At 51.8% G+C, this 12437-nt stretch overlaps 1 protein-coding gene across 1 annotated transcript; it reads right to left on the bottom strand.

The window, feature by feature from the left end:
- Positions 1 to 99: 99 nt before the first annotated feature.
- Positions 100 to 11928, bottom strand: TGME49_207875 (GCC2 and GCC3 domain-containing protein; the record flags this gene model as incomplete). The annotated part of the gene is made up of 14 exons (XM_018779399.1): positions 11543 to 11928; positions 10727 to 11031; positions 10020 to 10192; positions 9467 to 9680; positions 8626 to 9054; positions 7588 to 7908; positions 6718 to 6869; positions 5825 to 6103; positions 5098 to 5417; positions 4346 to 4668; positions 3688 to 3770; positions 2033 to 2183; positions 882 to 1097; positions 100 to 552 (listed from the first exon to the last, which is right to left on the bottom strand). The coding sequence occupies exons 1-14, from the start codon at positions 11910 to 11912 to the stop codon at positions 100 to 102; spliced, it is 3789 nt and encodes a 1262-aa protein (XP_018638506.1). The 5' UTR covers positions 11913 to 11928.
- Positions 11929 to 12437: the final 509 nt, after the last annotated feature.

Raw genomic sequence — 12437 nt, 5'->3', positions numbered from 1 at the left:
ACCATCCTTTTCCTCTCATGCCCCCTCTCCCACATGAGCGTCTGTGTGAAGAAAGCGGAATGGAGATTGATCGTTCACTAGAGTGAGTGGAACCCGAGTTCAAAAAACAGGGAGGCACCCTGACGACACAAAATGCCCTCGAGAGAGATGGGGGCTTTTTTTCGCTGTGTCTACGTTGGTCCGGCTATTACCTGTGGTCATATCCTGAAGCTGAACGGAGCACCTCTCTCCTGGTGTGCAGGTGGGTGTCCCTGCTAAGCGATTCGGCCGCAGAGACGCGAGAGGAATTTCCGCGAGGGTGTGGACGTCTCCAGAACTCTGTGTTTCTTCAACAATGAATTTGTCATCTGACAAGAGCATGCGGGGCGCATGTCGTTGACAGGTCAAGTCGCACTCTGCGATCTGCGACGGACTGCTGAAGCACATGCATAGCCCGGCAACCTCATTGAACTCTCCTCCGCCTTCCCCGCAGTGCTTCACACAGGTGGAGGAGGGATCCACGCACTCCCCAGATGCATCTCGGGACTCTCCCACTCCGCAGCGATCGTGAACCTGAATACACAAGTAGAATGCAGTGATTTCCAATCGACGCTGTCGTGGTGTAGAACGTAGTTTTTGCGTGGAAAATGAAGTCACTTCAGACTGAAATTAGTTCGCTATCGAAACGATTCTTCCTATCCCACAAACAGCCTTAAATGCGAACAGCAAAGGTGGGCGTTTTCAGCCTCAGACGCCAAGCCCTCTGGTTCGATAGGAACCCAGACAGAGGCAAATATGCAAGACACCACGCCCAAGAAGACGCAACACGTTCTGGAGTCTAACATGTATACAGAACGCAAGGGATGAAAAGGCAGACCAAGCCTAAAGAGCGAAGCACTTACAACCTGGTAGCAGTTTCCCTCGCCATCTTCGGAAGCCATGTCAACTCCGTTTTTCAGAAAGACGAAGCCTGGCTTGCACACACAAGACTTGTCGCTGGGTTGAAACATGCGATTCTCTCCCTTGCAGTTGCAAGTGAGAGAGCCTGGATCGCTTGTCGAACTCGCCCCGCACATCGAGCACGTGGACTGGCCGGGAAGTTCGTTGAACGTTCCAGCCTGCGGGCGTCAAAGAACTCGCAGCAGACACTCAGGCTGTATAGCTGGAGTCGCACAGTCGCCTTCAGGACCCTTGAGAGTCCAACGTCTCTGTTTACTCAATCTGAGCTTCGCAGTTCTCGATCGCAGTTCACTTGTACACAGGTGGCGTTTGTGTTTCCACGAGACAAGCCACAAGCCGCAGTCGTCCGGAAACCACAGTGAGGCGGGACCTTTGACCCTCGAAGGGCCCTTTGTACACGGCTCCCCCTTCTTGTGAAAAGGTCTCTGCTGGCGAAACGATACGAGCGTTGACATGCTTATCAACAGGACAGAGCGTGCATGCATACTCCGCTTTGTTCCCGTGTGTGTCGCCACTACTTTAGATGTCATTTCCTCTCAGTGCCACTGGGTACGGAGGCCAGTACGGCATAGCGTTGGCAGCCATCAACAACGAACGAAAAACTCTCTACATTGCAGTCCTAGTCCGGTGCGTACGCGTCCGAAAACGTGCAACAGCGGGGTTGCGCATGCGACGCCTGTGGAGACAACCCAGAAAAGCGTCGCCGAGAACAAGATCCTCAACACCCCTACGTCCACCATCTGTTTCTCTGCATCTACCGCCTTCCTGCGCCAACGCAGACGCTCAAGCTTAAAGGCCCTGTGGTACAACTTGAGCATTAACCAAAGTTACGCCTAGCTTCATGCAGTGTCTCTTTTTCATTCTTTATTCACATTCCACCAGTTCTTTCGAAATCGCCTTTATGCTAATATTTGGTTGAGGAAACAGACTGATCAACAAATGCGGCGAGTGTGAAAAGCAAATGAGCAGTATGTGTGTTTGCCGAAGAACATAGAGAAGCAAGAATCAATCTATTTTCCTACATAAAATGGAGAAATCTTCGGTGAGCGTCTGTTCCTCCCGGATCCAAAAACCTCTCGGATAGCTTGCCTACCTGGCAAAGCGTGCAGTCCTCTTCTGCACGCAGTCCTTCTTTCATTCCAGCCGTCCCGGCTGGGCACGGTGACGCTTCAAGGGCCCCCGGGAGACAGTAGTGGCCCAGCGGGCAGGGCTGGCCTTTGTCTGTCTCCTTTGATGCAGGCCGGCTGGCACAGAAGAACGGCAAAAAGGCTCACGGTAAACGACACGTGGAACGCCAGCCCGATGGGTCGAAATAAGGTCGTTGATGATGAACCAGTGGCTGAACAAACCTTTTAACTGATTAGGCTGACTGTTGTATCGATAAACTACAGTTCTGCCTAAACTGAACAGTCAAATAGATACACACTGTACAAGGCAAGGATCGGAGAAACTTGACAAGCATTACTAGACTTATATAAGCGACAAAGACATCACGATTTTGGATCGGTTGGAACAGAATATCAATCCTCATACTCATTAACTGAGTTGAATAGTGCAGGGTTGCCCTATGGATTCGTTTCAATGCCCAAGGCAGAGCGATGGATTGGATTCCCAGGAAACTGCGCTCCTTTCGCGCACGACGACCAAGCCACGAGCCGACACGGTGTCCCCGTCCTTTGGACCGTCACAATGCAACTCCGGCCGGGCGGCGACACCATACAGAGCACACATCGACGCATGCAGAGAACGACTCTGTATTTGCTTTTAAACGGAGAGGCCCCACATCAGCTGAATCCCCCCAATACCAGTGATATCTGGACCGACACTCGAGCTCTCCTCTTTAGGCCAATCAGGTCAATCTATGAAGAAGGCGTGAATGGCACAGCGAGCAGGTATGGACTCTACACTACATGCTACACTCTATATCTATGTTGCAGATTTCCACTTCACAGTGTCTCTTGAAGGACTCTTTCGCATGACCGACACACCGACCACAGAATCAAGCGCGTGGAGTGTGTTGGGTTGAAACAGCCAGGTGCAGGAGAGGCGAACATCAGAAGAAAGCAGGAGAAACGCCGCCACAGTGGATTCTCAGACTCTGTGGTATTTCCTGTTTTTCTGAGTGTGAAGTGAGGAGTTCACACGCAGTATGGAAGAGGTATATGCCTTTCCTCACGATGCTCTATCGAATTCAAAACCTACTGAAGCTTCTCCTTTACCTCCGTGAGTGTGGTCGACGGCATTCATCTCAACGTCTCTAACTTTAAATCTCAGCGATCGTGTTCTACCAAAGCCATCACGCTTGCATACGACGCAGCAGAGAAATTTGAACAGACATCAGCTTTTGGAAGCCTCTGTCTTCTGTGGTAAGTCCCCGTCGAGCCTCCACATTTGAATGCATATCATGTGACCGAGGAGCGTGACTTGCGCGGGAACAACAGAGAAGATGCCGTGGGCATAAAACCGGCTAAGCACTGCCCATACAACTAGCGTCAACAATGTTCTATTGTTGGTGTCTTTCATCTCTTTGCTACCGGCTGGAGTTGAATCAAAGGCGAAAGACATAGAAACAATGGAATGGTATCATACCTAAACCGACATATAAGCAGAAGTCACACATGGGGCCAGCCTGCAGGGAACGACGGCTTCCGTCACATGTCTCTCTTTTTACATAAGAAGCCCATCGTGCAAGTTAGAAAATACCTCTAAGAGCCATGTTCTCTGACGCATTTTGCGGTTTTCTCTCACCTAGAGCTGCATCCTTCGTAACACAGAAAGCCTGGGGAGCAGATCGAACAACTTGTCGAACCGAAAGAGTCGGTGAAGGAGCCCTACAAAAAAACAAACATAAAGGCGATTGTTCTGTTCGTTATCTCATCGCCTGGTAGCCAGGTGCTCGCGCATGGTTGAGAACGCAAAGCACGAGAAAAGCGTCAAGGTGGAACGGAGACACGATTAAACTTCTGTCGCCAAAAGCGTCATCCTGGATAAGTATAGCCCCACCGGCAAAAAGGAAACGCGCAGCCTGCGTATGTCTCTGACTAAGACACAGAGAAGCCCTCTTGCATTCTTCGGAGCCTCTCGTCACACAAACGCCTTCTTTATTCCAGGCATATCGGATATGTAAGGGTAATACACGTGCTGCAGCGACGGAGTCGATACGAAGGCGACCGCCAGGCACTGCTACTTGTCTTATGTGAGCTAGCTGACATCTTGGCCATCACTGTGTTGACTGTATTGCGACCCTCTGCACAAGCAACAGGCTCCGTCTCAGGTCGTCAAGCAACGAGGTGGCGCTCAAGATGAACGCTCATCACAAGACGAACAAAGACGCGCATCCGAGTGGGTATTCGAGTCTTCAAGTCTCTCCCAAGTTTGCGGCAGAGCCAGAATGAGAGATGCTCACAAGAGGACAGGTGATGCATTCCTGTTCAGACCCGCCAACGACGCCCGGCGCCGAAGGCGGCAAATACGTCCCCTTCGGGCACAGTGCGGGCTCTGTGGCCCCCACCACACACACAGCTCCTGAGGGACATGGTTCTGGGCTGGGAGTCCCAAGCGGGCAGTAGAATCCAGCTTTAGCGCATGCCTTGGGCGCACTTGATTGAAGTGGACAGTAGCTAGACGGAGGGCAAATCACAGGAGACATGGAGCCCGCGGGGCAATAGTAACCGGCGGGGCAGGTGGTGGTAGGCCGCGCTGTGCCTTCGGAGCTGCAGAAGAATCCAGCTGAGAAATCAGGTGAGCAGACAGAAGATACCCAGTTTGTCTTTGTCTTACTTTCCGTCGCTCTCACCTTGCTAGCACCAGGTGTGCATTGCCTTTCTGGAAAAATACAAAATGATACGGTTTAGGCTTCCTGGACTGCGGTGGGTGTTCCCCAGCTGTTCTGAAGAGCAGTGACAAAGGCTGTGATTGTCTTGCTCTCGTTACCGGAATCGTCATCAGTATCCTGTATCCCGTAGCGGCTCTGTTTATTTGATTTGAGGTACACCAATGTGAACATCAAAGACCATCGAGTACGACGGCATGCTCTTGAATGCAACAGTACCAGCTGCGAACAAGGTGTTCTTTAACTTCGCTGGCAACGAAGCTAGCACGCGTTCCTACGACGCCTTTCTCTCTTTTTCTCCAACGAACTGTAAACTTGAGACCTACCGGGACAAGGCAGGCAACTGTCCACGGATGTACCGCCCGTGAAGGCGTTGTAGGTGCCTGGCATACAAGGGACGGGGTCTTTTGTTCCTTCTGGACAGTAGTACCCAGCAGGACAGAGTAGGCCATCGTCTGCAAGATCTGAAGTGCCAGCATTGCAGTGGTACCCCGACGGGCAGCTGACACAGTCTCCAAGGCTTTCTGCCTTCTCTCTAGAGCTGAGTGTCCCCTGGGGACAGGGTGTCGGGTCCCTCGAAGCGAAGGGGCAGTAGTATCCGCGCGGGCATGGATACGGGACGGGTTCGTCGTCTTTGCAAAAGTATCTACGAGAAAAGGAAAGTATACATCAAGGAGAATACGACACAATGGAGCGTATCGAAAGGGTATATCGGCAGGACGCTTTCGGTACTCTGAGGTCGTACTGACAACGAGACGGCAAGTGCACTTCGAAGAAGAGGGACGTTCAGGGGGAAGCTGGCGGCTAAGTCAAGTCCTCGCGTGACTTAGGAAAAAACAAAGCACAGGCCCGGGTTCTCAAGAAGCTGCCAGGCTGTACCGAAGTCAAGATACGGCGCGACGGCAGCAAAAACTGCACGTCACTCTCCCCAGAACTGGAAAACAAGGCATGACGACAGTCACTGTGACAAGGATCCGGTGGTAAGGGATAAGGGAGTAGCTGTCCAACATTGAAGCTGCACTAACTAAGTAAATGCAGCCTCATTTGCCTTACCCAGCCGGACAAGGACTGCAGTCGTTTTTCCATCGTCCTCCCGTCTCCAGCCTCGCTGTGTTCCTGCCACATGCGGCGGGTGCTGTCGCTCCAGCTACGCAGTAATGCCCAGCCGGACAAGGAATGCCCCCGTAGAGAGCGGTTCCCGCCTCCAGTTGTCTCCAGTTTTCCAGGGTAAGCAGAACTGCTGAGAAAGATTCAGACTGTGGGATAAATGGGGTTGGAGGCTTGTAGTCAGCATTCGGATTCGGCAACCAGTTCCCCAGGCCGCAGAGAAAGCTGCCAAGCAAAAGATATGACACGCAAGGGTGCCTCTCCTGTAATAAGTCGGCAAATGTGTTTATGAAAGTAGGCCAGGGAACTGGAAGGGAAATGAAAAACTGCGCTTGTCTCTATGGGACATTTCTGTGTAGCGACGAGTTAACATGCAAGCGGGTCGTACTGAGGATTGGTTTTTAGTGCTGCGATATCAAACACCTTGATTCTTATCAAAGGGATATGAAAAGAAAAAAGTCTGAAGCAACTAGCCTGGCCAGTGGTGCAGAGTCGCGGGACAGTGCGCTGGTTGACAAATCACGTCGATAGGCGAAGACGCGTTGCTCGCAACGAGGGCTCTTTAATATCACGCAGAAAACGTACGAAACCATCAGCATAGATGGAGAAAGCGAGACAAAAGATGTCGAACATCCATCGCTTCGTCGTGACCACTCGTGTCGGAAGTTTCCCACGGAGTTTGTGTTCAGCCGTTTCTGTTCCCGATATCAAACTCACGTTTTCCCAAACCTTCCGTAGAGACCAACCTACGTCGTGATGAAGGGTGTCACTGAATATCAAGTCTTGGCAGCCTTACGAATGTGCTACGCAGCGCATTTCTACAGACTCTAGAAACCCACCCCGGTGCACAGGGTCCGGCAATCTGGCCCGCGCGGCAGTAGTGGCCGACTGTGCATGGAAAGCAAGATCCTTTGGTCGTGGCCTCGCTCGATATCTTGAAGTATGAACCAGCAGGGCAAAGGTTTCCTACTCCACTCCCGCCGTCGCACACCTGAGGGGAAGAGAAGCGATGCAGAGACATCATGGCCAGTTGAATCACAGAGGTGATGGACGTGGAAACAGAGCTTAAGCAGACAACCGTTGTGGCATCAGAGGGTGCGGTGTCATTTAGTGCATACGCAACAGTGTACAGAGTCTCCTGTGAACGAGACATGATTCTTTCCCGAGATACTGAGCGTCGGGCGGAAAAGGAAAATCTTAATACGAAAAGAATCCACGGCGGCGACGCGGGATCTCTCTTAACTGTTGCCACTTCGGCGAGTTGACTGTCATGCCAGCGTCTTCAATGTCTTGGAAACCCCTAATTCCGTGGATGTTTCAGTCGAAACCTCTACATCATTCTATCGCAGCTACACCACGCTCACTGCAGTCTGATATCTTCCACAACAGTGATATGCTTGCCGCTCCTCGCCAGAGCCTATTTCTCTTCTTCCCTATCTTTTTGATTTCATCTCTTTACTATTCCTCTCACAGAGAATTGAACCGTCCCACACATCCGTCGTTGGATTAACTGTCGAACTATCGGGCCAGCTTTTTCTTGACCACACATGCAAGCCTTTTCTATGTTTCCACTTATTTACGCTTTCAAGATCGGTGCACGGGAGTCGCGACTCTTCTGTTTCTCTACAGAAGCACATGAGCGGAAACCGTATGCCTCTTGGCGTCTTCTCCCCTTCACTCTTTCCTACTTCGTTTCTCCCTGCACTCACATGTCCGCTCGTACAGACCTGAGGCGGGTCGCCTGCCTTCAAACAGAACTTTCCCGCGGGACACAGCTGACAGGTTTCCTGTCCCCTCCTGTTAGTGTACTGTCCTGGCGGACATCCCTGAGGCGCCGCAGAACCTTGGGGACAAACCCACCCAACGGGGCAAATGCCCCCCCCCTCAGCCTCGGTGGCTGGGCGAGCTGTCTTTGCTCCAGCCTTGCAGAAGAAGCCACCCTCGCAGTCTCCAGACGGCTCGTGAAGGCCTGCAGTGCTACAGAACTTGCCGGGAGGACAAATCTTGCATTCGGTGGATGCCGTTGAGTCCTATCGTGGCAAGAAATCGGTACACAAGGGCAAGCGGCATTCGCATATAGGAAGCCAGGGGCTGAGACCACCAGTGAGAATATCATGGCATATGAACAGTTTGTATGCGAGTGTTGCCTGCTCAAATAGACACTGGACGCCACTGTACATGGTGCAAGTTTATTTTGAAGCTGTGGTCATCAAGACGGTCAATCTGGGATAAACACAGAGCTAATCCGGTTGGCAGGTATACGGCAGTAGCTAAGCAAACCTATAGTATGTATGTGGTTTTCTACAGCTTGACTGGAAGGAAGAAAAGCGGATTTCCGACTTCGAAGAAAGCGTAAAATGGTCTACATACCCAATGTTAACACGCGTCAAGACGGCATTGGCAATGATGTGGCAGAAAATGTATGCCAGGAAGTACAAATCGTCCACCCCTGAGTACATTGTTGTTAGTATGGAAAGATGGATCTACATATTCCGTACAGAGTAGCAACAGAAAGATTATCACTACGGTAAATGTCATGGTCCGTGTACAGCGTGTATAGCTTCCACTGACTCTGCAGATGTGAATGGATGAATAGTGATATGGCAAGCATGAATCAACAGAATCTGGCTAGAGACTTGATAACTGAGGCATGTGTCTCTAAACCCTGAACATCCAAATCGTTTCCTTCAGGTGCATGGATGCAGACTCTCTACATCGGCACACGCTTTTTCGACATTTCACCTCACCTGATATGTCCCAGGTTCGCAAGCCACAGGCAGCCCACCCTCCGTGCTGCACTTGTGGCCCTTAGGGCACCGGCCGCTGCTGGCGCCGTCGACCCCGTAAACGTTGTCCCAGTCTGATGGAGTGGAGGCGCCCATTCCACAGACGAATCCTACAAAGCACTTCTTCGTTGCCGCTGTCAAACCCCCTTCCCCGCAGTAGAAGCCCTCCGGACAGGGATTGCATTCTTCTGCACCTGCGTCATTCTGAAAGGTGCCGACAGGGCAAGGTATGGGGCGACTGCTTCCTGCCGGACAGGCGTGGCCAGCTGGGCATTGTTTGACGCCGTCTGCGTCTCCGGATGGCGTCCCCGGCCATGGACAGAAATTGCCTGCTTCACATGGCGTGCAAGAGCTGGCGCCCTCTGCGCTCGTTGTACCGGGCCTACAGGGCTGTGAAGGCAGAAAATGAAGGGTACGTATCACGGGCAGAACCGCGTGACCTGGGCGTACCTTGTTGCCTATGATTGCATTCATCTGTAAGTGTGGAGCATGCCGTAAGCCAGCTAAGTGAGGAACTCCCTGATCTCCAAATTCACACTCTGCTCCAGTGGCGACACCATCTTCCTTTACAGGCGGTGAGCCTGAGAGTGTCGACCTCGACTAAAGATGCGTTGGTGGCAGAGCCCGAAACGCTTCAAGGTGAAAAAGGGACCCCAGAATCAATACGACACTGTCCGACACGTGTGTATGCATGCCTGAAAAGTCGGACAGAACCGGACGCGAATGATGGGTTAAACTGTCCAAGACGGGTACGGGGGACTCCTATATACCCTTACATCATTTGTCCACTTTGTTGGCTTACAAGCATCCTGAAGGAGCCTTGTGGACAGTAAAAACCTGCGTCACATTGCTTTCCTGTCGTCGTATCTGCAGGCGTTGCCGTTGTCGCTCCCTCTAGGCAAACGTATCCCGCATCGCAAGGCAACGAAACGCCGGGTTCCGGGCAGTAGAAGCCCGGCTCGCAAGGAACACATTCCTCTTCTCTCATCGCTCCTGCTGCTGCCGTCTGTCTTCCTCTGTGTAAGCAAACAGGCAACAAAAGAAGCGCACAGACTGCTTCAGGCCAACGGTGGCTTCTGGGGATACTCGCAAGACAAAGAGAACCAAAATCGAGTGGATGTGCACGCTTGTGCATCTGGTCATCTACGAGCGCTGACTCGAGCGCGTATGTATGTACGAGAGGACGTGATCGTTGTAGTCATGCAGCGCCCCCAAAATCCTCTTATGCTTCACAGAAGCAGAAAGACGCGCGGGAAGACACGCCCATCAGATGGACTGCTACCCCCAGGTAAACTAAAGGCTCCGATCACATTGGAAGTTCTCAAAACAGAAGTGTGGGTTTTTATTCGACGTACGCAGGGCATTCGGACGGTGTCTGTGCTCCCTCTAGGCAGTAGAAACCCACTGGACAGAGCATCCCGAAACCTGAGAAAAGCCTTGGTTGCCCTTCTTCCATCACGACGATGTCGGGATTGACAGAGGTGACGGTCGGAGCTGCTAGCCAAGACTTCCCAGTGCACAAATGGCCCTGGAAATGAAAGAGGAATAAACCCAGAATCTTCCATCCACATTCATTGTTTCTTCGATATCGCTTCTACAAGCATGGGGGTGGCAGGACAACATGACGAGTGTGTCTGTGTCTGTCACAAGGCTACACGCTAGTCTACACACAGACGAGTCCAGACCGAGAGACGAACGCATACACACATCTGTGGAACGAAACAAGAAAATCCCGGACAGTGTGATCCATGTGTGTGTGTCCATGGTTCATGAGTCTGCCCGAGGATACATATGTAAACATTCATCTTTACCGCTAATCCAGTGCATGTTTGGAACGCAAGACTTGAACATCGGCGTAGACACCGCTGTTTTCGATCTGATTCTGGGATGCCTGAAAATGACTGCGCATTTACACGGATGTGGGCGTTTTCCCAGTCAACGCAACTCCATCTGAGCGTGGAAGAACAGACATGTGTATGCACAATATCTCTGAGGCCTTTATAGAGTATATGAGGAGTTCCTGTATCCCTAGACCTGTTTCGACATCTGTGTTCGACCGTACCGCATCGCAAAGGCCCGTTGGGCGCGTCAAACCCCTAGACGCGCAGTAGCTGCCTGCAGGACAAGGCTGGCACTCGTCGACTCGGGCCACACCCTGTTTATTGGAGAACGTGCCGAGAGGACACGGAAATAAATGGGGAGAGACCGTTCCTGGTGGGCAGTAGTGACCCTCTGGGCAGGGCGTTGGAGTCTCTGTTTTGAACGAAGAACAGAACTGGCCTGCTGGGCACTGCTTGCATGCAGTCTGCCTTTGCTCATCTTGGTACGTTCCAGGCGGGCAAGGCTGTGCAACCTTCGACGGGAGTTCTGAACGGAACAGCCACGGACAGAGAAAATGAAAAGCGACAGGAAGTCAGCAGACGCATCAGACAGCGGTCGTTGAGATACCGATACAGCGTGAAGGTGCGACTCGGCAAATAGGAGAGGCTCGGATAACCATAGGACCAGGTGGAAAGAACCGTAGGCACCTGCTGCTCAAACCGAACTGAGACTGCAGAATCTGTGCGACTGAGGTCACGAACCCTGAACGTAGAAGAGAAGGCAATCGAGGGAAGCAGGAAAGCTGCAGGAAAAAAGTGAAAACACACCGCCTTGTGTAAGCCGATTCAAAGAACAACAGCGCCGGTTGACGAGATAATGTTTTGGTAAGCTATCACATGCGTGGCATGTCACAGCAATTCGCTTGCTGGTTCAGCGAGTTCGGGTTCGTCTTCCACGCATGCAGTGGTCCGCATGTACTTGAGAGTCCGTCAACCATCACACGCACGCCTTAAGTTTTTCCACATTGCCCATAATTGAAGTATGTGTTTCTGCGTGCCTGTTTGGGTGGAGTCTGCCCGCAGAACAACCTCGCGAATCAGCACCGGTGAATCGTTCTCTCCAGAAACTTGAAGGGCTATCTTGGAAGATTTGGCTGTGTTGGTGAGAACAAGCCGAAGCATGCCAGGCTCCGTCAATTTGTCGTGAAATTCTATCCCTTTCCACGTCAATGCTTCTTTGTCCCAGCACCAAGCTGACACGTCATCCACAGCCTGAATGCGCGCAGGAAACCCCGTGCAAAACAGAGAAGCGTGCAGATAAATTGGAGGTGGTGAACTCGCAATTTGATACGTTTCGAGCTCATGTGCATGCATCGACTTCGCCTGCCTTGATTGCCACACTAAATTGCATTCGCAGAACAAGTGCATGCGGTGAAGACGAAGCTGCCGGATGTAGAGGCACTGCGTTTCCTAAGTCTTTGCCCTCCCTCATACGTTTACAGACAAGTCAGATGCCGTTCATAGGCAGTTTGTCACTACTGGGGCGGTTGGCAAGCACATCTAGGATCCGACATTAACAAGAACTTCAGATGAAGCAAGTAACTTCAGAGGCCGACTTCTGTCCCGACTGCTATCAGCTTTTCCCTACTGCTAGATCGTAGGGGCGACCCGTGTGAAGCTCGACGCTCTTGATTTCCGATTCTTCCACGACATCAATGACGAAAATGTCCTCTCCAGGCAGTGCAGCACGTGATGCAGATGGACGGAAAGGATATATCCTGGAGCTAAGACTCGGGAGAGGCCACGAAGAAGCTTCTGAGAAATCACCATCGGTTACAGCCGATGCAGCGGACCGGCCGTAGGCGAAGGGCGTGAACACAGATTTTCTGAAGGCTAAATTCCGCTGCGTATCTGAAGCGCCTGCATATTCATACAAAAACTGCAAAAAACGAC

This window comes from Toxoplasma gondii, chromosome Ib (assembly GCF_000006565.2).
Source record: "Toxoplasma gondii ME49 chromosome Ib, whole genome shotgun sequence".
Lineage (NCBI taxonomy): Eukaryota > Apicomplexa > Conoidasida > Eucoccidiorida > Sarcocystidae > Toxoplasma > Toxoplasma gondii.
This window is presented reverse-complemented; position numbering and strand designations above follow the sequence as displayed.